The 26,480-nt window shown below is 40.8% G+C and overlaps 3 protein-coding genes across 9 annotated transcripts in view; 1 reads left to right on the top strand and 2 right to left on the bottom strand.

Annotated features, from left to right (window-relative positions):
• The window catches only part of LOC133545415 (gastrula zinc finger protein XlCGF52.1-like), a 229,945-nt gene extending 209,562 nt beyond the window's left edge, over positions 1-20,383 (bottom strand). The window contains exons 1-6 of one of the 6 annotated variants that reach the window (XR_009804821.1): positions 20,210-20,372; positions 17,740-17,962; positions 16,466-16,540; positions 12,307-12,489; positions 9,294-9,482; positions 5,109-5,234 (exon numbers count right to left, since the gene is read on the bottom strand). Coding sequence is in view for 4 of the 6 variants with exons in the window: in XM_061890990.1 (XP_061746974.1) it covers positions 4,492-5,234; positions 12,307-12,489; positions 16,466-16,540; positions 17,740-17,962; positions 20,210-20,218 (1,233 nt within the window). In the remaining 2 variants the exon portion in view is untranslated. Of the gene's footprint in view, positions 1-4,491; positions 5,235-8,877; positions 9,483-12,306; positions 12,490-16,465; positions 16,541-16,648; positions 16,750-17,739; positions 17,963-19,180; positions 19,313-20,209 lie in introns of those variants that run through there. The other 5 variants (XM_061890990.1, XM_061890992.1, XM_061890991.1 and 2 more) reach the window with 5 other exon arrangements.
• LOC133545398 (gastrula zinc finger protein XlCGF28.1-like) overlaps positions 1-25,830 on the top strand; it is a 43,899-nt gene extending 18,069 nt beyond the window's left edge. For both annotated transcript variants that reach the window (XM_061890943.1, XM_061890945.1), the window contains one exon: positions 22,473-25,830. In XM_061890943.1, the coding sequence (XP_061746927.1) occupies positions 22,473-23,581 (1,109 nt within the window). In that variant the 3' untranslated portion in view covers positions 23,582-25,830. The remainder of the gene's footprint in view (positions 1-22,472) is intronic.
• On the bottom strand, positions 3,509-4,466 carry LOC133545501 (gastrula zinc finger protein xLCGF3.1-like). The gene has a single exon (XM_061891158.1). It carries the CDS (start codon positions 4,464-4,466, stop codon positions 3,747-3,749), a length of 720 nt encoding a protein of 239 aa, XP_061747142.1. The 3' UTR covers positions 3,509-3,746.
• Positions 25,831-26,480: the final 650 nt, after the last annotated feature.

Below are 26,480 nucleotides of genomic sequence, written 5' to 3' on the forward strand. Positions count from 1 at the left end.
CGCAGCTAGAGGAACATGAGGGGGAAAAAGTCGAAAGTGAAGCCATGAAAATGCTTTTAAGCACAAGAAAGCTGCTTTTTTACTTAATAAGTGCATGTTTTTCTGGTGTGTAAAAACATTTAAACATTTATAGTTATTTCACTATACATCTCATTTATTTATTTTTTCTCACCTCGGTCTTTGACATACTTAGGCTACTTTTGTATTTCTCTCAGATTTGGGATGTTTGGTGTGAGCATCTTCCTGGTTCAATTTGTGTCTGGAATCACAGAAATACCCGCACACTTTCTGTGCATCTGCAGTTGTTGGGAAGAAAAAAAGTCTTTGATTTGAACCATCCTGTCAGGTGGCTTGTTCAATCTCCTGACCTTGGCTTTCTCTTAAGGTGACTCCATAATTTTCCACAGAAATTATACCTTAGCTTGGACATATTACACTCACATATCTTTCACTTTTTCCCATTCCAGACAATGCTGTTGCTATTACGGCCCTTGTAACGACAGGGAAGTTCTTCTTGGACTGGAATATTTCATTGTGTATGGTCTACTCTCAGGAACTGTTCCCCACTTCAGTCAGGGAAGCAATATATATACATACATACATACTGTAATAGTTCGGAAATATCACGTCTAGCGTTGGTGTGAACGATGAGGTTCGCCCTTCAAAATGCACTTCCGGTAAAAATTCAAACCCTTCTATACCAGTCAGGTTCATGCAGCACGATTGTTTTATTTTTTTTAAAGGAAACGTTCCAATTAAGTGTACAGAGTGCACATTATACAAAAAATTGTACTTAGGTATTTATTTGTTTCGTGCGGTGGAGAAGGAGACGGCACTGAGACAGAAGCGTGGCTTAGCCTTAGGCGTGTTTATTACAATAAAGGAATGATGTGGGCGAGTAACCCAAATATGTAGGGTGTGACTATGTGTTGAGTTTAGCTGGGTGTTACCAGGAGTCGAGGAAGGTGCGGAAGTCCAGAAGGAGCAAGGCAGGTACGGAGTTCTGTGGGAGAAATCCCTGTTCTCCAGCAGGCGTTGCAGGACCAGGCGGACATGTTGTTGATGCTCCTGCAGGTTCTGGGAAAAAATCTAAATTTCATCAAGATAGACCACAACAAAGTGGTCCATTATGTCCCACAGAACATGATTAACTAATGCCTGGAAGACAATAGTTAATCGAAATGGCATGACCATACTCGAAATGTTCAAAATGGGTGTTGAAGGCCGTCTTCCATACATCACACTCCTTTATGCGCACCAGGTGGTAAGCGTTGTGGAGGTCAAGTTTACTGAATATGGTGGCGGGAGTGAGGTGCTCAAAAGAGGAACTCAGGAGGGGTAGAGGATACTTGTTCTTGATCGTAATGCAGATCAGCTGTCTTTCGTCAATGCAGGGCCCTAATGACTCGTCCTTCTTGCTCACCAAGAAGAATCCCGCTGCCACCGGGGACTTTGATGCCTGAGGTGAGAGATTCAGAGATGTGGTCCTGCATGGCCTGTATAGAAAGGTTGTAAAGCCGGCTGGAGGGAAGGACAGCGTTGGGAAGCAAATCAATTGCGCAGTTATAGGGTTTTTGCGGGGGAAGGGAGAGCGCACGTTCCTTGTCAAATAATGCCGCTACATCATGGTACACAAAAGGAACATTGGAACGATCTGTGGGAGGTGAGACGGTTTTAGGCCTGTCGGCTGGGGGAACTGCCGCTTTAAGGCAGCATGCGTGGCATGCTGTGCTCCATGCTAGGGCCTTGCCCGTGGGCCAATAAATATGGGGGACGTGTTTACAGAGCCATGAGCGCCCGAGGACTAAGGGATCGACGGTTGCGTCAAGCACCCAGAGGCTGAGGGTCTCAGTGTAGTTCCCTGAGATGGTCAGGGATGGGACTCTCTGCGGTGCTTTATAGGGCAGAGGGGATGGCCGTCCAGGGTTTGTGCATGTAAGAAAGTCTCCAGGTGCAGGAGGGTTATTTGGGCCTGGCAAGCAAACTCCTGGTCAATGAAGCTGTCGTTTGCTCCAGAATCCAGGTAGGCCCCCCCCGGATAGAGTTCTAGAGCTCCAGGACAGGGTCGCCGGGAAGAGAATGCCTGGGTCCTTGTTAGTCTGAGGAACGGAGGTATGGCTTGCCAGGATTGCCCTAGTTAGTGAGCCTTGTCTTTTGGCCGGGTCGGACAGCTGATGACGTGTCTGGCCATCCTGCAGTAGAGGCAGAGGCGCAGCAGAAACCTCCTCACCCTTTCCTCCGCTGCCAGGCGTGACCTGCCTAGCTGCATGAGCTCCTCAGTTCCAGTCGGAATAGACGGAGATACAGGTCAAAACACAGTGGTGTGGTCAGCTGGTCGAAACTTAGGGGTCGGAGTGGGGCTAGCAGTAGTCTGCGCTCGCTCCGCTGCTCTCGTGACAAGCCTTCGGTCCATCAGGAGCGCCAGATTAAGGGCTTGGTATGAGGTAGGTCGGTCTCGCAACAAGTTGTCCTTATGGCCTTGCTCAGTCCCCTTCTGTATGCGCTCTGGAGCACCTTGTCTCCCCACTTGCTGTCAGCAGCAAGGGTGCAGAACTCGAGGGTGTAGGCTGCAACCAAGCGGCGTCCCCCCATCCATGGGGTGATCGAACACTGCCCAGAATTGGGAGCGGAAGCGGACTTGTCAACCCCTGTTGTGGCCCCTCTAAGCGACTGACCCGAGAGTAGCGAAAAAATTAAAGCAATTTTTGCCCCGTCAGAAGGGTAACAAGAGGGTTTATGCTTAAAAATGAGCTCCCATTGTACCAAAAATCCCAGGCAAAACTCAAAACCCCCCTCGAATGGTCTGGGACTAGCAATCTTGGGTTCTCAGGTGTGGGAGGGGTGCCAGGCAGCGGTTGCTGCCGGCGCGCTTGGATCTGACACAGAAGGAGAATCAAGGTTAAGACTAATGGTGTCCAATCCTGCAAGCAGGCTGGCAAAGGAGACCTCGAACTTGTTCTCCAGGTTTGAGAAATGCTCTTGGTGCTGCTGGAGTACCGTGTGCAAAGCCAAGATTTCAGGAATCGTGGGGGGTCGGGTAGGAAGCGTGGATCGCGCTCTGCCACTGCATGAGGTCACACTCATATTAAAACGTTAACGCTAAGGTTTCGTCCAATAGTGGACCAGCAACGTCTGATGATGATGATGATGATGTATCTGTGCAACTGAACAATTTGATCCACAAGGGACAAGAACCCTTTCCACAGTAGACTACACACACATCATAAACATGAATCTTAGAAGCCTACAACAATATTTGAAGACTTTAGGATTAAAAGTGAAGATGTGAGGTGAAATAAGTACAAATGCAGCAATAAAAACAACCAACTCCACTCACGATGGCTCTTAAGTTCAGGGATGTGTTGCTAACTTCAGCCTTTTTCTTCTTTGTTGATGTTTTGCAGCAGTTAACATCCATGATATAACAATGCTGCTAATCTACCAGAGTCCATAAACTTATTAAATCATACTTTTAATTGGATAATAACATCAATACATTGCAATGGAAAATTTGTGGAAAACAACAAATGAAAATAATATGATGTCCTCTCTTCAGCAATGAGAAAATAGAATACAATAGTAGCTACTTGTATAATATTCAATATATGCACACAACTTAAAAAGTACAGGACAACATATAACAGTAAAAGATGAGAAGCATCTACATGTACAACAACAAATATACATTCATATTAAACATGTTGTGTTTTTAGAATACTTTTAGCACAATCACTGTTCAAGTGTTTTTAAATCCCTGCAGCTTCCGTGACTGTTACACACTTGTGTTTACTGACCTGATACTTAAACCTAAATGTTTTATCACACACAGTGCAACTAAATGGTTTCTCTCCAGTGTGTGTTCTCATGTGTGTGGTGATGTATTGTTTTCTGGAGAAACTCTTCTTACAAACAGAGCAAGTAAAAGGTTTCTCTACAGTATGCGTTCTCATGTGCGTGGTCATGTCAAGCTTTCTGGAGAAACTGTTCTTACAAACAGAGCAAGTGAAAGGTTTCTCTCCAGTATGTATTCTCATGTGTGTGGTCATGGTGAGCTTTCTGGAGAAATTCTTCTTACACACAGAGCAAGTAAAAGGTGTCTCTCCAGTGTGTGTTCTCATGTGTGTGGTCATGTTACGCTTTCTGGAGAAACTCTTCTTACAAACAGAGCAAGTAAAAGGTGTCTCTCCAGTATGTGTTCTCATGTGCATGGACATTTCAGGCTTTGTGGAGAAACTCTTCTTACAAACAGAGCAAGTAAAAGGCTTCTCTCCAGTGTGTGTTCTCATGTGTCTTTTCATTTGCTCATTTATGGATAATTTTTTGGGACACACTGAGCACGGAAAAAGTTTTTCTCCAGTGTGTGTTCTCATGTGTGTGGTCATGTCAACTTTTCTGGAGAAACTCTTCTTACAAACAGAGCAAGTAAAAGGTTTCTCTCCAGTATGTGTTCTCATGTGTCTGGTCATGACAAGCTTTGTGGAGAAACGCTTCTTACAAACAGAGCAAGGAAAAGGTTTCTCTCCAGTGTGTGTTCTCGTGTGTGTTCATAGCAGGCTTCACGTAGAAACTCTTCCTACAAAAAGAGCAAGCAAAAGGTTTCTCTCCAGTGTGTGTTCTTATGTGTGTGGTCATTTGTTGCTTTGTGGAGAAACTTTTCATACAAACAGAGCAAGTAAAAGGTTTCTCTCCAGTATGTGTTCTCATGTGTCTGGTCATAGCACGCTTCGTGGGGAAACTCTTCTTACAAACAGAGCAAGGAAAAGGTTTCTCTCCAGTATGTATTCTCATGTGTACTGTACAATTACTCTTGAGTCTAAATGATTTCCCACATTCAGAGCAGTCAAAGTGTTTGTTGTTAGTGTGATGTCTAGTATCACCTTTAGAGTCATTTTTACTCTCCAAAATTTTTTGGATGTGGTCACTGTGATCAGAAGAGTCTGACATCATGTGGTCCATGTCTGACAGTGGAGCAAAGATGCTGTCTGGTTCTGACTTTATATCTTCACAATGCTCTCCATCATCTTCTGTGATGTTTTGACTTACAAGCTCCGCCCCTCTGTTCTCCTCACTTTGACTATGTCGAAGCTGTAAGGACTGAGCTTCATCTTCATCATGAAGCTGCTCCTCTTTAATGTGGGAGGGGGCCTGTAGCTCCTTCTGTCCCACACTGGTGTGCCACTCCTGCTGCCCGGAAGGAATCTCTTCATGACTCCCTGCTGACACCTGCTGGACGTCTGCAGAACATAAAACACAAATGAGGTGTTACTGTATTGAATTATGCCGTATTCAAACTATTCACATGTGAGCTAGGCCAAATAGACAGTGATGGGCAAGCTACCTGGAAAATGTAGTAAGCTAAGCTACAAGTTACTCTTGATTAAATGTAGCCAAGCTATCCTCAGAGAATTGTAGTAAGCTACACAACAAGCTACACTGCAAAAGTAGCTGGCCACATCAAAGCTACATTTAACAGCATTTCTATCTATTGGCCCACATGTATAATATCCATGTTAATGTAACTGAGAGTGTACAAATAGACCGAGTGAGGGTTCATTGCTGTTAACTATCTGTCATTTATCTGGGGACACCTTACAACTACCTCAAGGAGTCCCTGCAATCTACTGCATGTATTTTTAAAATTTTATTCCTACCCTTCTTGAGACACCATCAAGGAAAAGTAGCTTCCGTATGAGGAGGTGTGAACAAGTTAGGACATACATCATGGTCCCAATACGGAAAACCATTGCATCTAATAGAGAATGTCTCATTTGCACCCCTAGTGGTGAAATCTATCAAAATTAAGGTGGTCCCAAAAAGGAGGAATTTTTCAAATTGACTGTGTGTCAGTTTTAAAAGTGCTCCCCTTCTGGTCAACATATGAAATAACAAATGTGTATAAAAGTTTTAAGTGCTTCCGTTCTGGTCAACATATGTAATAACAAGTGTATGTAAGAAATTGAAATGTGCCTCCTTTGGCCAAAATGTATAAAATAAATATGTATACAGAGACATACTGTAATAACTTGAAGTAAATAATGAATATTAAAAAACAATTTCAAACAAAACATTTAAAACTAAACTTATTAAAATTAACTAAAAGCTTATTTTTTTATATTTACATATTATGTACATACTAATGGTGTAAATACAAATCGTTATATATCTAGAAAGGGTGGTCCTAAAGAGGTAGGCACTGCTACATTTAATAGAGAGACAAATACTAGAGTCTGTGAACATTGCTCCAAAGTCAAGAGTTTTTGTTGATTTAATGTGCATACGAAAGTGAACATTGACAGGTGCAAAGGCAGCAATATATGATACAACAAGACGGCAGCTAAAGAAGGACTTCTATATTCATCCCCAAAAAACCTGCAAGCTGAGCAGCTGATGTTACCACTTCCGGTGCTCACGTAAGACAACCCGCATCCCATATGTTTTTTGTTTTTTTTTTGTTTTTATGAAATGAGCTTTTTTCCGTCATATAATCAACCATTTTGTGTGATCAGTTTAACAGTACAGATTATACATATTTAACAGTCATACACATTTACACACAAAAATAAAAGAAAAAGAAAGACGGAAAAGGGAAGAGGCTGAAGCCAAAGCTTATATTTGCCTTGGCAGTAAGAGGGATTACCCCCAATACTTCTTAGACGTAAAACAAAAATAATGACAACATAAAGGAAGCAGTTGAAAGCTTAAATAATTACTTTGTAAATATTGGACCAAAATTGGAAGAAAGGATTCTGGACCCAGTTTTAGCTGAAGACTATAATGAATCCATAGAGCGAAATCCCAACTCCATGTTCCTCAGTAATGTGACACAGGAAGAATTAGTTATAATCGTGAAAATAGGCAAATCTAAGACTACAACTGATTGTAATGGAATTGATATGGAAACGATAAAAAAAGGTTATTGAAGAGATCTCAGGACCATTAATGTATATTAGTAACCTATCATCTCAAAAAGGCAAATTCCCGAGCAAAATGAAAATAGCTAAAGTTGCACTAATTTATAAGAATGGAGACAAACACCAATTTACAAATAATAGACCTGTTTTTTACTTCCACAATTTTCTAAAATAATTGAAAAACTGTTCAAAAACAGATTAGAGAGTTCCACAAACAAACATAGAATATTACAAACCCGTTTCCATATGAGTTTGGAAATTGTGTTATATGTAAATATAAAAGGAATGCAATGATTTGCAAATCATTTTCAACCCATATTCAATTGAATATGCTACAAAGAAAACATACCGTATTTCCTTGAATTGCCGCCGGGGCGCTAATTAATTTAAAACCTCTTCTCACTCCTGCACTTAGCAAAGGTATGCGGGAAAAGTAAGCATGCGCTAATTATTTTAAAACCTCTTCTCACTCTGGTACTTACCAAAGGCATGCGGTAAAAGTAAGCATGCGCTAATTTTTTAAAAACCTTTTCTCAATCAGGCACTTACCAAAGGCATGCAGTAAAAATGTGAGTGTGATGTAAGCTTGGACCTTAAATCCTACAGAATAGCTCTTAATCTTCTTCCCTTTATGCGATTTCAAATTACCGGTATTGAAATCAGCCTCCTCCATTTTGAAAATGATGACAGGGGAAGTGTCACCCATGACGTCACGAGTTTGACCAGGCGGTGATACTAAGCATGCGCTAATTATTTTGCGAGGCGAGTTTGACCCGGCAGTAATTCAAGGCAGGTGCATACTATATGCCCTGCGGCAATTCAAGGAAATACGGTATTTGATGTTCAAACTGATTAACTTTTTTTTTGTTGCAAATTTGATGCCAGCAACACCTGACAAAGAAGTTGGGAAAGGTGGCAATAAATACTGATAAAGTTGAGGAATGCTCATCAAACACTTATTTGGAACATCCCACAGGTGTGCAGGCTAATTGGGAACAGGTGGGTGCCATGATTGGGTATAAAAGCAGCTTCCATGAAATGCTCAGTAATTCACAAACAAGGATGAGGCGAGGGTCACCACTTTGAAAGCAAATTGTCAAACAGTTTTAGAACAACATTTCTCAACAAGCTATTGCAAGGAATTTAGGGATTTTACCAACTACGGTCTGTAAAATCATCAAAAGGTTCACAGGATCTAAAGAAATTACTAAACCTTTGATCACTCAAGCGGAACTGCATCAAAAAGCAACATCAGTGTGTAAAGGATATCACCACATGGGCTCAGGAACACTTCATAAAGGAACACTTCATAAAACCACTGTCAGTAACTACAGTTGGTCGCTACATCTGTAAGTGCAAGTTAAAACTCTACTATGCAAAGCCAAACCCATTTATCAACAGCACCCAGAAATTCCGCCCGATTCGCTGGGCCTGAGCTCATCTAATATGGACTGATGCAAAGTGGAAAAGTGTCCTGTGGTCTGACGAGTCCACATTTCCAATTATATTTGGAAACTGTGGACGTGGTGTCCTCTGGAACAAAGAGGAAAATAACCATCCGGATTGTTATGGCCGCAAAGTTCAAAAGCCAGCATCTGTGATGGTATGGGGGTGCATTAGTGCCCAAGGCATGGGGAACTTACACATCTGTGAAGGCACCATTAATGCTGAATGGTCCATACAGGTTTTGGAGCAACATGTGTTGTCATCCAAGCAACGTTATCATGGACGCCCCTGCTTATTTCAGCAAGGAAATGCCAAGCCACGTGTTACAACAGCGTGGCTTCGTAGTAAAAGAGTATGGGTACTTTCCTGGCCCGCCTGCAGTCCAGACCTGTCTTCCATCGAAAATGTGTGGCGCATTATGAAGCGTAAAATACAACAGCGGAGACCCAGGACTGTTGAACGACTGAAGCTCTACGTAAAACAAGAATGGTAAAGAATTCCACTTTCAAAGCTTCAACAATAAGTTTCCTCAGTTCCCAAACGTTTATTGAGTGTTGTTAAAGGAAAAGGTGATTTAACACAGTGGTGAACATGCCTGTGACAGGTTTCCAGCCGTCATTGTGCGGGTTACATGGACCATCGATGCAAGACGCATTGTAGCAGGTTTGACTCTTGTTTATTGTTTCAATAAACATGCTTTCGTTCCAGTCGATTGCGCCAATTTCTAGCACGACCTCCTTCCCTGCTCGTCTCGGCGCGCCTTTCGGTGGCCTGTGGCTGCGTCTTCCACGGGGGCTCATCTTTCTCCTGGTCGCTCTCGTCGTCTTCGTTTTTGGGTGTTTCTTTTCCTACTTCTGCCACGATTACTTCTCCTTCTCCCCTTTTATGCTGCAGCAGAAGATGCAGGGATTGAGAGCAGGTGTGTCGTTTATGCACCTGACTCTGATGGCTGCAGTGTCGCTCCAGGCGTGTCCCGCCTCTCCGCTCCGCCGCATGCTCCGCCTCCTGGCCGCCATCTTGGGCAGGACCGCTGTTTGTCCTAGCCTGCTGTCGGCTCGTCGGCTCCGTCTCTCCACCACAATGCCCTTTCCCAACTACTTTGGCACGTGTTGCAGCCATGAAATTCTGCGTCAATTATTATTTACAAAAAAAAATAAAGTTTATGAGTTTGAACATCAAATATCTTGTCTTTGTAGTGCATTCAACTGAATATGGGTTGAAAAGGATTGGCAAATCATTGTATTCCGTTTATATTTACATCTAACACAATTTCCCTACTCATATGGAAACGGGGTTTGTAATACTTGGTCGATATTCAAGCCACAAAATGCAAATGGAGTATTGTTGGCGTTTTTTGGATGCTTAGAGAGGTCCTCCCATTGGCTCCATTGCAAGTGGACTTTTGTTTACATTTATGAGTTAGAAATAGGGCTGGGCGATCTATGGAATATACTCGATATATTGTGGGTTTGTCTCTGTGCGATATAGAAAATGACTATATCGTGCTATTGGAGTATACTTTCTCACGCAGTTGCTTTAGCTGCGGGCATTACACTCAGAGGTGGGTAGAGTAGCCAGAAATTGTACTCAAGTCAGAGTACTGTTACTTTAGAGATTCATTACTCAAGTAAAAGTAAGGAGTAGTCACCCAAATATTTACTTCAGTAAAAGTAAAAAGTATGTTGTTAAAAAACTACTCAAATACTGAGTAACTGATGAGTAACCTGTTCGTTTAATGATGACGGCAACAAGTAATGCACAAAAAAATTAAAAAAGCAATGAACAAATTCAGAGCCGGGAATATCTCTTCAGCAACTAAAACAATAATATATATATTTGGTTTTACAATCTATTGAAAAAAAATTTCAAAATGAATTTTACCTTTGCAAGCTCATGATACTATTGGCTAAGTTTTATATTCATAAATGTAAGTTTCTCAATAACCGACCTGTTTTTTTGCCTTTAAAAAAGATTTACAACTCTACATTGAAACACTCTACCTCTAACAACCAAAAAGCTGTGAAAACGATGATGCTGTGTTCCAAATGTAAGTTAATTACTGAGATTGAGTGAGCCTATGGCTTTGCACTTTGTTTATTTTATATATGGTTTTTTTTTGCATTCTCTTTTAGTTACTTTGAATTTACAACCCCCTGGCGCTGTCTTGTACGTTTTTTATACTGTTTTGTACTGTTTTTGTAGTTACTTTGATTATTATTTTCAACTGTTTGTAAATGTTGAAATGTATAAATAAAGATTTATTTTTTTAAAAAGTGTGCAGTTAATCATGTGACCGCCTGGCTCTGTTTGATTGGTGAAACGGAGTCAAACGTCACCAGTGACTGCATTTGATTGGTGAAACGCAGGCATGTGATAGATCCTACTTTGAAGGTCTGTCTGACAAAACAAAAACAAACAAAACGTTCATTAACAGATCGATAAAAATCAGTAGCGAGTAGCGAGCTGAATGTAGATAAATGGAGCGGAGTAAAAGTAGCGTTTCTTCTCTATAAATATACTCAAGTAAAAGTAAAAGTATGTTGCATTAAAACTACTCTTAGAAGTACAATTTATCCCAAAAGTTACTCAAGTAGATGTAACGGAGTAAATGTAGCGCGTTACTACCCACCTCTGATTACACTACAGGCTCTTCTCACTCTTTCTCTTCTCTCCTTCTCACAGAGACATAAAGCAAGCGCACCTTCTTACATACGTCACATACTGTCGCGCGTGCAACGTCATACGCACTCGCAGAGCAGACAGGTAGCGGCATGGTGACGTTAGCTGTGGTGCAAACGGAGTGGTGCTAGTGGTAATACCAGAGAAAGAACGTGCTAATCTGGTAACAAATGAAGGAATAATTAATTCCCAAGAAAAACGGCACGAGGTCCATCATCTTGCGGTGGTTTGGCTTCAAACGGGAAGACGTTGAACAGACAACCGTAATATGTCAAGTATGCGGCAAAAGCGTTGCTACAAAAAAGTAGCAGCACTGCTAATGTGTAGCATAATTTGAAAAGTCACCCGCTAGAGAATGAGGAATGCTTGAAACTCCGCATGTCAACATCTCAGTTTGGTGCCACACCCACAAAATGCCCAAGCAACACCGTATGAAAAAAATAGTCAACAACAGAAGGAGATAACGTCCGCAGGAACCTACCACATAGCGAAGGACATACACTTTGATTTCCTATTATGCAGCACATTTTTATTTGACACTTATTGAAATATGTTGTGTAACATCATGCACAAAAGTGCTCTTGATTTGTTTTCAACTATTGTAGTGGCGTTCTGTACAAAAAGTGCACATTAATTTAGTGTTTTGATACGTCATCTTCCTGACATCATGCACAAAAGTGCACTAATAGCTTGTTTTGAAATGTCTCTGACAATCTTGCACTTTCTGTTTGGATGACATGAATGTTTGTGCCACTGTTTAATAACTGTTTAATAAATACAGTTTTGCTAAATTGACTTAGTTGTGGTTTCACTTTCAGCATGAAAGTTTAAAATGATCATATATTAATGCAGTATGAACAAGATTGTTGTAATGTAGACACATAGAATCATCTTACTGGTGTGATTATATGCATCAAGTGTTCATTCAAGGCTAAGGTAAAATATCCAGATCGTGTATCGTGACAAAGCCTAAAAATATTGAGATATTAAACAAAGGCCATATCGCCCAGCCCAAGTTAGAATGTTTTTGTGTTTTTAATATATCCACCATCATGTCTTTATAATGATTGTGAATGATAGAAAAATTCCCAAAAAAGTGCAGTTCCCCTCTAAATTCAAATGATTAGATTTAAGACTTTAAGTCTATGAGCATGAACTGATGAAGCCTACTTGGATGAGAGGACAAACGTCTTCTAAGACAAAGTAAAGAGTCCAGTTGTGATGGATTGAATGCCCTGAGAATAAAATGATATGTGGATGTTGTGCTTACTTGGACTGTGATGAAGCTGTGAGGACTCAGGTGGTTTGTCTTCATGCTCTTCAGTCTTCACAGATACAACAGTCAGTGGAAACTTGCTGAGATCAGCCTCCTCCTGCCCTAGAAGACACTCTTCCTCCTGAGTGATCCACACTTCCTCCTCTTCCTCTTTAATGTGAGGGGGCTGCTGGACGTCTGTTGGGTAAATGAGTAAATAAGATAAAGAGAGAATAGAAATAGTTTTGGACTGACACTGTTAACACAATGACATTATTTCTGTTCTTCCGTGTGTTGTGTTAAAAGTGTATAGCAAAACAACCAATAAAAACATGGGAAATACCTCCCTTTTTCCTAAAAATAATTCAAAAGTGGTACAGTGAGTACAAAAACAGACTTGGAAATTTGATGGACGGCAATTTGAAACGTTTTTATAAGTACGAGACAGTATTAATTGAGGCATTCTTAACTTTACACCCACTGATGTCCATCCATCCATTTTCTAAGTGTGTAAATATTTTATTTTCTATATGGTCTATGACACCTACAATTTAACTGTTAACTTAACTATGATTTTGTAATGACCATAACTTCAATACCATGGAAAAAAAAAAAATCTTAATTCCAAAATCAATTAAAAAACATTCATGGTATGTTATTGTCATCATGCAAAATGCTTTTTTGTGGTCATTTTGTTGGCTGTGCCAAAAGGAACTTTTACCAAAAACATGTTTTATTATGTGTTTTTTTTATGGAGTATCTCCATCAACAATTCCTCATTAGGAATTAGAGACGATCTACGACACACTGAAGGAAAGTCAGTCACCTTTATGTTCTTTTAATAAATCAAGTGTTGACTACTTTGGTTATTGAACATAAATGTTACTTTCAATTATTGATGCATGTAGGTCAGAATCAGGAAGTGAAATTATAATTTTAATTAGATTTGATCACAGTATAAAATGTATTTAGTGACTGTGTGAGTTTGGTGTAAACATGTTGATACAGGTTTACATCTTCTTGGGGACTGGAACACACATATGTCCCGAAAGGATGCACCCATTTTAAAACCTTCACTAAGCTGTGCCACCAACATTATCTCACTTAGTTCATTAAGCAAACTACCAGGGTGAGTGAGTCCTTTTAAACCTTCAGAGTTACTTCTGATCAGTTTAAGAACACCGGAAGTGTGCAGTTTAAGTGATCATTCCATGATTTTCTGTACCTATAAAAAACATAGTGTTATGTTTTTATTTCCCTGCCTTCTCTTTTGTGGTGATTTGTTCCTTCAACTCGTTAGTCTCCAGCAAGGGGCGGACACTAAGGCACACCTCTGACCTATTTCTACCGAGAAGTATTTAAGCTCAGTCACCCACAGCTGGTCTTGTCGGTTAATTTATCCTGCACCTCCTACGTGCATGCGCCTGCTTCACCTCGTCTGTCCTGGTACGTTGATTTTCCTTAATCCTGTATTTCCTAACGTTGTTGTGTTTGTTTCCCAGCCTCCTTGAGGCAGTAAAGACTTTATCCTGTGCCTCGTGAGCCCTGGCTTTTCCCCTCCCGACCACTGGGGAACCTGTTCCATTTAGTATTCATGGTGTTCACTTCTATCCCATCGCATTTTGTTACACTTTTTGGATTCATTAAATGTATTCCTTTTTGTTATTCAAACTTGTCTCCCGTCTCTGCATCCCGGGGTCACCCCCTTGACCAGTTCGTAACACATAGAACCGAGGCTGACGGACACAATACAAGCAAAGCTACAATCCTCAAGACCTAAACTAGCAAGGCTTTCAATGACAAACTGCCAAAATTAAGACTCGCCTTGGTGCTTGCAAGTACACATGTGTTTGGGTCAATTCCTAACCTCAGAAAAGTAGAAAACTTCACAGTCAAAGTGGGTGACAATATTATAACAAACAAAAATGTGATTACCTATCTTGGCTGCATCCTAGAGACTAATCTCTCCAGTGAAAAAATGACTACTAAAGGTAGTTTAAGAATCAACCGACAAATTCTGTTCTTACTGGTGTTGTCCCGATACAAATATTTTGGTACCGGGACCTGTACCAAAATGTATTTAGATATTTTTCTAAATAAAAGTGACCACAAAAAAACTGCCTTGTGGTACCTTTGGGAGAAAGAAAGGCTACGGGAGAAAACCCAGACAGAAAATCAGGAGTGGAGCCGCTGAGGCGACTGGGTGTCATTGCTGACCACCCCGCCGGCAGCTCCTGCAGCCAAGTCGATGCCAGATGTATTGCCTTGCTTTCTTCTGGGTCACATCGACACGGCCGAGAGGGGGATCTTGATTTCTGGGCAACCCAAGATCTCTATACTTTCTGCCCAGGCTTGCGCCACGGAGAGGTCACTCCAGCCTCCCCCCAAAAGGGAGGAAACAACACGGAAGATGGCAGTCTTAAGTTCCACCTGATTGGCGCCAGCTTCGACGGTGGGAGGAATCATTGACTAATGATTGGCCACCGCCTGCCTCAAGCCAGGCATCCCCCGGTCAATTAGGTGCCAACCCGCTAGAGGCGTCATCATCCTGGCGGGGAATAGGGTAAAGCACGACTAGCAAACGTCAACAATTGCACCAAAGATGATTAGAAAAAAAGCGAAAACTGTGAGAAAGAAAACAAGATACCAGCTCTTCGAGTATCAAGCTGGAATGTCAAAACAATGCGCACAGGGCTCTTGGACAGCCTTGATCTCATTGGCGACTCGCGCAAGACCGCTATCATTCGACATTGCTGCGCTCCAAGAGACACGTCTTGCTAACTTTCGCTCTCTGAAGGAAAAGCACTATACTTTCTTCTGGCAGGGGAAGAGTGCAGAGGAATCCCGGGAATATCGTGTGGGATTTGCAGTGAATAACACTCTGCTTACTTAGATGGACCCACCGACAGGAGGGTCTGAGCGGATCCTTGTAATCCGCCTTTCTACCAGCAGCGGACCAGCAAACCGGTTGTGTGCTTATGCCCCGACCCTCTACTCACCACCAGAGTCAAAAGACAAGTTCTACAAGGAGCTCGACGCGGCTGTCAACACCCTCCCGAAAAATGAGCATCTGATACTTCTGGGAGACTTCAATGCCAGGGTAGGTGCTGACCACAAATCCTGGCCAGACTGCCTTGGTCACTTTGGAGTGGGTAGTATGAACGAAAATGGACAATGTCTGCTAGAGCTGTGCTGCTACCACAAGCGGTGCATCACGAACACCTTTTTCCAGACTAAGCCTCTGCACCAGGTATCCTGGAGACACCCCAGATCCAAACATTGGCACCAGCTCGACCTCATCATCACAAGGCGAGAGGCCCATAACAGCGTGCTTCTCACAGGACGTTTCACAGTGCTGACTGCGAAACGGACCATTCACTAGTCCTCAGCAAGGTCAAGCTTCGACCAAAACAGATCCATCACACCAAGCAGAACGCCCGTCCACGCGTCAATGCCAGCCGTTATACCAAACCGGCTGTCACACAACGCTTCCTCACCTCCCTTGACCAAGCACTCTATGGACCATCAATCAGGCTCAGTGCTGTGGACAAATGCAATTGCTTGCGTGATACCATCTACGACCAAGCCATTGCAACATATGGGAAGAGAACGAGAAGAAATGCAGACTGGTTTGAGGCTAGTGCTGCTGTGATGGAGCCAGTTATAGAGGCAAAGTGTACCGCTTTCCTCAAGCACAAGGGAAACCCCTCACAGAGGAACCTTGACGCTTTGAGAAAGGCCAAGAGCGAAGCCCAGCGAATGGCACGTAGCTGTGCCAACAACTACTGGCTCGAGCTCTCCTCAAACATACAAAGGGCCTCAGACATGGGACATGTAAAGGGGCATGTATGAGGGGATAAAGCAAGCAACCGGCCCGTCCATCAAGAAAACAGCACCACTGAAAGGCAAGTCTAGTGAAGTGATCACTGACCGCAACAAGCAGATGGGAAGATGGGCCGAACACTATACAGAATGATATGCCACTGAGAGCATTGTGTCAGAAGCGGGTCTGAATGAAGTTGCAAACCTGCCTGTTATGATGGAGCTCGACAAGGAACCCACGCAGGAAGAGCTCAGCAAAGCTATTGACAACCTTGCATGCGGCAAGGCCCCAGGTGCTGACAGGATAACACCTGATGTCATAAAACTTGGGAAACCTTCGTTACTGCCGCACCTTCACGATCTCCTCTGCCTCTGTTGGAAAGATGGAGCCGTCCCCCAGGATCTGCGTGACTCCAAGATTGCCACACTGTAAAAGAAAAAAGGAGACCGTAGTGACTGTAATAATTACCGTGGCATCTCCTTGCTTAACATCATGGGGAAAGTCTTCGCTCGTGTCGCTCTTGCTAGACTCCACCTCCTTGCAGAACGTGTCTACCCTGAGTCACAATGTGGCTTGAGGGCAGCAAGATCCACAGTGGACATGATCTTCACCATTCAGCAGCTGCAGGAGAAATGCTGGGAACAGAGGAGACCCTTATATCTCGATCTCACTAAAGCATTCGACTTTGTCAGCAGAGATGGTCTTTTCAAGCTGCTTGCAAAGATCGGCTGCCCCCCAAAACTCCTCGCCGTCATAAGATCATTACACGAAAAGGACTTAACTGCAATAACAAACATATGTTTAATGAACCCTAAGTTTTTTTTTTTATTAAAATAAATCCAATAATGCCATTTTTGTGGTCCACTTTATTGAGAAAAGTACCAAAATAATTGTATTACCGGTACCAAAATATTGGTATGGTTACAACACTCCCACCTATATTTAAATATTGTCTAATGGAAATGACTGCTGTCTGATAATCACATTAATAACCAGTGTTGGCGTTAACACACTTTTTATGTCTTTTTATGCATTGAAATAAAAAAGGACGTGAATTTCCGTAAGTCCGCGCGTCCCTGGGATGCAGAGTTTTTGTTTTTATTAACCGACCTGCCTTCTCCGGGTCAAAACTCCAGTTTGTTTGTTTGTTTTTTTATCGATTATTGCTTTCCGCCGGTGTTTTGTTTTGTTTATTGTGACAGTTTGCTCTTATCAACCCGTCACTTGAGGACCGGCACGTCAGCGGGAGCAAGCGCCCTGTCGGTTGATAGAGGGGCCGTGCCAGCGACTTGAGAGTTCCAGGTTCGATCCCTGCTTCCACCATCCTAGTCACTGCCATTGTGTCCTTGGGCAAGACACTTTACCCACCTGCTCCCAGTGCCACTCACATTGGTTGAAATGTAACTTATATATCAAGTTTCACTATGTAAAAGCGCTTTGAGTCACTAAAAAAAAGCGCTTTATAAATATAATTCACTTTACTAATTCACACAATTGATAAGCATTCATTTTTGAATGGTGGTGTTAAAAAGCAAGTATATCTCCATCTTTAGTCATAAATGTGGCCCTCGGATGAACATGTGTCACAAACATTGTATTAGATGATATGTGGATGTTGTGCTTACTTGGACTGTGATGAAGCTGTAAGGACTCAGGTGGTTTGTCTTCATGCTCTTCAGTCTTCACAGAGACAACAGTCAGTGGAAACTTGCTGATATCAGCCTCCTCCTGCCCTAGAAGACACTCTTCCTCCTGAGTGATCCACACTTCCTCCTTTTCCTCTTTAATGTGGGGGGGCTGTGGATCCTCCTGCTGCTGAAGAGGAAGTTCTTCTTGACGAGCGTTCACCTGTTGGACGTCCACAAGACAACACAAACAAACTTCAGATCAGACGTGTCAAATATTTTTTAGTCTATCAAATATAATATTTTCCAAGTGGACTGACACCACTTTGTGGTGATGTTCTTCTACACATGGAATAATCATCAGTTATTGATTATTATGAATTGTGTAATGCTTTACTTTTACGCACAATATCCTCTCCTTGTTCTCCCTTCTACGAAAGCAACATTTTTAACCCAACAGAATACAAACAGAAGTGCAGCGAAGCACGTGTAACAAGTGCCAGCGAGTGTGGCCGTGCGATAGTATGTTGGTTGAACCTCACTCACACCTTAAGAAATGTGCTGGCGTGAGAATATATATATATATATACACACCAATATATATATATATATATATATATATTTTTTTTAGAATATTTGGGTACCTCATGATTCGATTACAAACAAAATATTGATGCAAGTTCAATTTGTGTGCAGTATATTAAAATCATTTTTAATATTTAACATTTATTTCATTAAATATTAATTTTTGTCTAACTGAATGAGCATTAATTGCTTACAATTGTGCAGATAGTGAATTCGTAATAACATGCATCAGTTGATTTAATTTCCATGATATGTCTGCCCGAATGCAGCTGATAGGCTCCAGCCCCCCCAAAAGGGATAAGCGGTAGGAAAATGGATGGATGGAGTTTATCAAGGTAATAGAAGTGCGTGCAAAAAACATCATTTGTATTTAACACAAAGTAGACTACTGCAATGTATGTGTAATACATTATATTACACTGTCATAATAATCCATCCATCCATGTTCCTCTTCCTTTTCCCTTTGGGGTAATAATAATTTATTTTTTTTGTCCTGTAAAGCATCTTTGAGTGCACTGAAAAGTGCTGTACCAAATAAAATGTATTATTATTATTATTATTATTATAATAACATGCGACTTAAATTCCAGACTTAAATTACGAGACATTTGTTCCTTTCTAATAACAAATATTCAATGATGTTAAGCGTGACTGTAATATACAACAAAAAAGAGTTAAAGTATTAAATAAGTCAATACAATTCTCATACAGAACATATAAAATACACTCCTCAAAAAAAACAAAAAACTAGCATTTGCTACAAAGGCCTGCTAGCGGGCTAACGCTAGCACGTTAGCTTCGAACAACATGTCAGGTAAATAAGATAAATAATATAAAAATATATCATTTGTATTACCTCATAAGCCGCGTGTAGAAGAGAGGAGTGGAATATATTCTTCCTATTGTTACACCAGCAACTCTTAAATGGGACTTTTGTTGTTCTGTGGCCGGGCGAATGAAGTGTGCACCACTCACTATTGTCCCTGTGAAACACGTGTTTGGCCAACATTTGTTCCGTGGTTGAAAACACCTCCATGACGTCGCACAGTAGGACGAACGAAACAAGATGGCGTCTGACGGAGAATACGTTGTTTTGGTTGTTATGGTTTCTAGGTCTTAATTACAACGTACATGTGCACATGTGTGTCGTTTAACAGAGTAAACGTCGTTAATAATTGTTTGTATGTGGATACATTAGTATGTGTGCACTTTGACGTGCGAGCCGAGCCTGCTGGTTAGCTTAGCTTGTTAGCTGCTAACAAAGAGAGGCGGAAGTGATCGACACATCAAAGCAGAGATCCAATGTAAGTGTTTTAAATACACATTTTAAATACACACTGTAAGTATATATGTAATTATGTAATGTAATTTTTACACATCTTGCTCATTTTAAAGGCCTATTGAAACCCACTACTACCAACCACGCAGTCTGATAGTTTATATATCAATGATGAAATCCTAACAGTTTACTAAGTTGCAATTTTAAATTTCGCGCAGAAGTATCATGCTAAAACGTTGCGGTATGATGACACGTGCGCGTGACGTCACGCATTGTAAAGGACATTTTGTTCCAGCACCGTTCACAGCTATGAGTCGTCACTTTTCATCGCATGATTCCACAGTATTATGGACTCTGTGTTGCTGAATCTTTTGCAATTTGATCAATGAAAAATGTAGACATCAAAGAAGAAAGCTGTAGGTGGGAAGCGGTGTATTGCGGCCGCCTTTAGCAACACAAACACAGCCGGTGTTTCATTGTTTACATTCCCGAAAGATGACGGTGAAGCTTTACTATGGAACAGAGCGGTCAAGCGAACATGGTTCCCTACCACATGTCGACCAGCAGGTTTCGGTGAGAAAATGGTGGTAATAAGTCGACTCTTACCGTAGACATTAGCAGAGAGCTTGCGTCGTTTCCTCCTGCGCCTGTCAAAGAGGCAGCTGCGGACTCTTTTGCCTCCTCCCACCGGCCGCCCCTGACCGTCGGATGCTTCCACCGTGGAGGAGGGGGAAAAAAAAAAAAATATCAGCCCAGCCCCACCAGCCGCCTTCGCCTCATCGAGAAACGTGGCTTCCCGCAGACACACTGGCGTTCACCACACCCGTGGCCACACCCCTCCGACTTTCAGGTTGTACAGGTACGACCATATAATGTCACTAAAACACTAGTAACACAATAAGCAGATAAGGGATTTTCCAGAATTATTTTAGTAAATTTGTCAAATAACATCTGAATCACTCTGCCGTCTAGTTTTTTTTTTTCTTCTATTCCTCCACTCTCACTTTCCTCATCCACAAATATTTCATCCTCGCTCATATTAATGGGGAAATTGTTGCTTTCTCGGTCGGAATCGCTCTCGTTGCTGGTGGCCATGATTATAAACAATATGCAGATGTGAGGAGCTCCTCAACCTGTGATGTCACGCGCACATCGTCTGCTACTTCCGGTACAGGCAAGGCTTTTTTATTAGCGACCAAAAGTTGCAAACTTTATCGTGGATGTTCTCTATTAAATCCTTTCAGCAAAAATTTGGCAATATCTCGAAATGATCAAGTATGACACATAGAATGGACCTGCTATCCCCGTTTAAATAAGAAAATCTAATTTCAGTAGGCCTTTAAGCATACAATGTCTGCTCTCACTGGGATGCCGACTGATGGGATGTTCATATCTTCCCGTTTAGATGAAGAATTCATCCTCGAAAAGGGGGAAAAAAGAGTTTGTGCAAAAGAGCGTATTTTTGTGTCTTTCTTGCCATCTCCAGGTCTAAGTTGTATGTCAAAGTTGACCAAGTTCTCGGTTTTTGTCCACAACCTTCTACTACATAAGTGAGAAGCATGATTTATAATCAAGAATTAGCTTTCACCATCTTAGAGGCGGGAAAGCAGCTCAGTATGTCAATATAGCAGCATAAGCTAGTTACTTCTGTGATCAATCACCGCTAAAAGTAGGTCCTTAACGTTAGCGCTTAAAATAACAATATTTCCAAAACTTTGTTAATATTTAGGTCACAAAATGTAAATGGTGTATTGTTGGCAGTTTTTGGATGGTTATTTGGATGACTTTGTGGGTCTAATGGAGGAGCTCCCATTGACTCCAATTTTAGCAGATTTTTGCTCACGTTTATTTACTAATTAGAATTCATAAACATTGAAAACATATGTCTTACATAAGGATTGTGAATGACAGGCGACATTTTTAAAAAAGGTGCAGTTTCCTTTGAATTTGTCAGATAAGTAAACAGTCCTTAAATAAAAGATGAAAAACAATTGAGGTTGTTTATAGATATTAGCCACTATGAAGTTACAGTAAAACTAAGCACACAAGAGAAAGTACATTCATATACACATGAAGTACACATATGTGTAAGAATCATGTTAACCACCAAAATATTGTCTCGTTCTCCTAAAGCCAATATCCAGTATCCTTTGGTGAGCTGACCGTATCGTCACACCCTTAGTTGAAAGCATACCAAATCCAGGACATGACACTTCCACGTGATGTAGAACAGTAATACCACATTTTAAACATACACACACATCAGAAGAATATAAAAAAAATATATATATATTTGGTGGGCCAAACCAAATGACTCGGCGAACCAATGTTTGGTATGGGGGATATGACCTAAAAATATATCCTAATAAAATATTAGTCACGATATATCATTTGGTATATGAATGGTGATAGAAGAATTTGGCAGCTGACATATGCAGTAACATATTGGGTCATTTCTAATTGTATTATTTTGTCGAAACAATTATTATTAATGTACTTGTTTATTTACTGTTAATATCTGGTTACTTTATCTGAGAAAATAGTACTGGAAATGATGTAACATTTTACTGCATATTACAGCAACTAAATTAGGAGTCTGTGGAGCCTGTTTTAAAATGGTTCTATTAGTAATTCCATATGAAATAATATATCGCAAAATCCATTTTAAACCATATCGTCTATCCATAGTAAAAAGTCCTGTCGTCCTTGTTTGTTTTTCTTTTCCTGTAAATATTGTTGTAAAGAGCAGCGTGTTTGTGCGTCACTGAGATTTAAAGACAGTTAATATGATAACTTGTTTTTCCTAAGTGCATGTAAAATAACTGAAAGCATTGTGTGACTGAGCAGAGATGGTGTGTTTGTCTTTCAGACGTCTGTGAAGAACATCTTCACCCTGAGCAACAGAAGTGGAGATTCAGGATGCGTACAGAGGAGCCACAGCCCTCCCACATTAAGAAGGAAGAGGAATACCCACTGATCCCCCATTTCAAAAAGGAAGATGAGGAACCACTGACACCCCATTTTAAAGAGCAAGCGGTGGATCCACTGAGCCCTCACATTAAGGAGGAAGAGGAGGACCCACTGACACCCCATTTTAAAGAGCAAGCGGTGGATCCACTGAGCCCTCACATTAAAGAGGAAGAGGAGGAACACAGCATCAGTCAGCAGGGAGAGCATCTTGAAGGACTGGAGGAGGTTGATGTCACCAAGATGCCAGTGACTGGTGTCCCTGTGAAGAGTGAAGATGATGAGGTCAAAGGTGAAAGTGAGGAGAGGGGAGGGGGGGAGCCTCCAAGCAGCAGCTCAACACAACACATGACAACAGAAGCTGATGGAGACCACTGTGGAGGATCACACGCAGACAAGCTCTTAGCTCCACTATCAGATAGTGAGGACACAACGTCACACTCTCCTGACACTGATGATGAAGACTCTAAAGATGATAAGACATGTCACACTGACAACACTCACTTCACATGTTCTCTCTGTGACAAAACTTTTAAATATCCTAGTAAATTGAAAAGACACATGAGAACACACACTGGAGAAAAACCTTTTTCATGTTCAATCTGCGGTAACAATTTTACTCATAGGCACGATTTGAAAATACACATGAGAATACACACTGGAGAAAAACCTTTTTCATGTTCAATCTGTGGTAAAGATTTTACTCATAGGCACAATTTGAAAATACACATGAGAATACACACTGGAGAAAAACCTTTCTCCTGCTCAGAATGTGGTAAAGCTTTTCAACGAAGAAACACTTTGAAAGTACACATGAGAGCACACACTGGAGAAAAACATTTTTCTTGTTCAATCTGCGGTAAAATTTTTGTAAGAAGTCAGTGTTTAAAAGTACACATGAGAACACACACTGGAGTAAAAACGTTTTCTTGCTCAGAATGTGGTAAAGCTTTTGTACGAAGAAGCACTTTGAAAGTACACATGAGAACACACACTGGAGAAAAACCTTAAAGGGGAACATTATCACAATTTCAGAATGGTTAAAACCAATAAAAATCAGTTCCCAGTGGCTTATTTTATTTTTTGAACTTTTTTAAAACATTTTACACATCATGGAATATCCCGAAAAAAGGCTTTAAAGTGCCTGATTTTCGCTATCTGTAAGTCCACCGTCCATTTTCCTGTGAAGTCATCTAGCGATGCCAATACAAACAACATGGCGGAATAGCACAGCAAGATATAGTGACATTAGCTCGGATTCAGACTCGGATTTCAGCAGCTTAAGCGATTCAACACATTACGCATGTATTGAAATGGATTGTTGGAGTGTGGAGGCAGATAGTGAAAACAAAATTGAAGAAGAAACTGAAGCTATTGAGCGAATAGCTATTGAACCTATTCGGCGATCGCCTTCTAACCAACGATTGCATCTTTTGACCACTGGAGCAACTTAAATCCGTCGCTTGGTAAGTGTTTGTTTGGCATTAAATGTGGGTGGAGGGAAAGGCCGGATGCAAATATAGCTACAAATGTACATACAGCTAGCCTAAATAGCATGTTAGCATCGATTAGCTTGCAGTCATGCCGTGAACAAATATGTCTGATTAGCACATAATTCAATAACATCAACAAAACTCACATTTGTGATTTCGTTGACTATCGTTGGAAATGCATCTGCTTTGAGTGTCGCAGGATATCCACATGTTTCTCCGTGCCATGTCTGTCGTAGCATCGCGGTACATACAGCTAGCCTAAATATCATGTTAGCATCGATTAGCATGCCGTGCTAATCGATGCACACTCTACATAAATCAACTTGAATCCGTCCCTGATCGTGTTGTTACACCTTCCGACAACACACCGACGCGGCATGATGTCTCCAAGGTACGGAAAACAGTCGAAAAAATGGAAAATAACACCTGATTTCACTCTGTTTTTGTAATGTGTTTGAGAAAATGGCGGATTGATTACCTATGTGACGTCACGTTGTGACGTCATCTCTGCGAGAGCGAATAATAGGAAAGGCGTTTAATTCGCCAAATTCACCCATTTAGAGTTTGGAAATAGGTTAAAAAAATATATGGTCTTTTTTCTGCAACATCAAGGTATATATTGACGCTTACAAAGGTCTGGTGATGATGTTCCCCTTTAAACAAGTTCAGTATGTTGTAAAACTTTCATACAAAGTCCATATTTTGAAAAGACATGAGAACACACACTGGTTAGAAAGTGTAGAGTTGTGTGGTGAAAGATTCTCTTCTAAGTACCAGTGTAAGAAACACAAGTGTGCTGGTGAGAACAGCAGCAGCAAATGAAACTGCAGGATTTGAAATAAACTGTCAAAACTTTAACTTTGACTTTCTAACAACATCGGCACAAAGATTCTAACATTTATAGATGAGATATTTTAGATTATTGCTTTTTTTCAGTCAAGTACATGTTTTAATATACGACATTGTCTACTTTTATTTAAAAGTGAACACAACACATTGACTGTAAAGGTGGGAATAAACAGGAAAAAACATGTTGCAAATTATTTTTATGTGTAAAGAGATATTCGGAAATCATTTTTAATTATTTATGATGTTATGGATGAACTCCTTTATATGATGTACATATGTGTTTTACATTTGTTCATACCTTTGCTTTTGAGTACACATAAATCCCTCTTAGTTCATATTTACTGGTTCACATCTGAAACATCTTCTGGACCACTTCTGGAAGCATATTATTTTTTACTTTGTACATCATTTGAGCAGTTGTATTTTGTACAAGATCATTTACTTTTAAAATGTGTGACTTTATGAATAATTTGCTGGGTCTCAATAATCCATTCCTTTAATTACTTTTATTACTCTTTTGTAATGTGAATTTTGTTTTATATGTACGTGCCCTTTATGCAATATGTAGATTAGAGAAAATGGCAACATATGTGGAAGGTTATGAAGGATAATTTTGTTTTTAATAATATACATTTTTTATTAAAAAACTACACATGACAATTGTTTTTTGAAGTTGTTCATGTTTGTTTCCCTCTTTTAGAATCCCTCAAACATTATCAATTACAGAAAACTTGGGAACGTTTTGAATGTTAAGGAAAAGTCAATAATGTACGTCCATCCATTTTTTTCTACCACTTGTCCCTTTCATTTTATATGTACAGCCTTTAATCACAAACTTGTCCGCCAAAGGGTGTTGCGTTTTGGAGAAACTCCTGTCAGAGTGCTGTTAAACACAATAAAGAGGAACCCAATAATGTGCAGGACGTTGAGTAAAATGCTTCTTTTATTCCGGAAATCTACTCACAAAAACAATCCAAACTGGAGGTAACAAAAAGCGATGGTGCGAAAGAGAGAAAATAATATGCAAAAAAACAAAAGCTACTTATATACAAAAATAAACTCAACTTGGTTTGGAGTTACAAGACGTGCACACTACAAAACAACACCAAGATGGATGGCACTGGGAATGGCCAAGGTAGCAAAATACTCAAAGCATGGAATCAACTGACGTGGAGTGGAATCACCGAGTGCCATCCAGCTGTCGTGGTGCTGCTTAAGTAGCACCAGGGTCAATTGGAAGCAGCTGTGCACGTCCCATAACTCCGCCCACAAGGGCAAAACAGGGACTCTAGGAGGAAGGAGAAATGTAAGAACAAGGTCAACTGCACCAAAAGAGGAAAACTGACAATACAAACCACAAGGTGGTAGCAGGGGGTGACAACTTCCCTCAAATTAATTTGGGAATAAAAAGACTGAGCATAAGAGATAAATCATCACAAATGAAGCGAAATCATTCAAAAAGTTTACCTTTGTAACTCACTTCTATCCAAATTCATCCAGGATGTTTCTCCAGAATGTTCCATTGTGTGTGTGTGTGTGTGTGTGTTTTATATTGTACATTGTAAAAT

The sequence above is a fragment of the Nerophis ophidion genome, linkage group LG28, assembly GCF_033978795.1.
Source record: "Nerophis ophidion isolate RoL-2023_Sa linkage group LG28, RoL_Noph_v1.0, whole genome shotgun sequence".
Lineage (NCBI taxonomy): Eukaryota > Metazoa > Chordata > Actinopteri > Syngnathiformes > Syngnathidae > Nerophis > Nerophis ophidion.

Bases quoted from the DNA above. Each gene is read 5' to 3' on its own strand.
- LOC133545501 (XM_061891158.1), bottom strand. From the start codon at position 4,466: ATGACCAGACACATGAGAACACATACTGGAGAGAAACCTTTTACTTGC.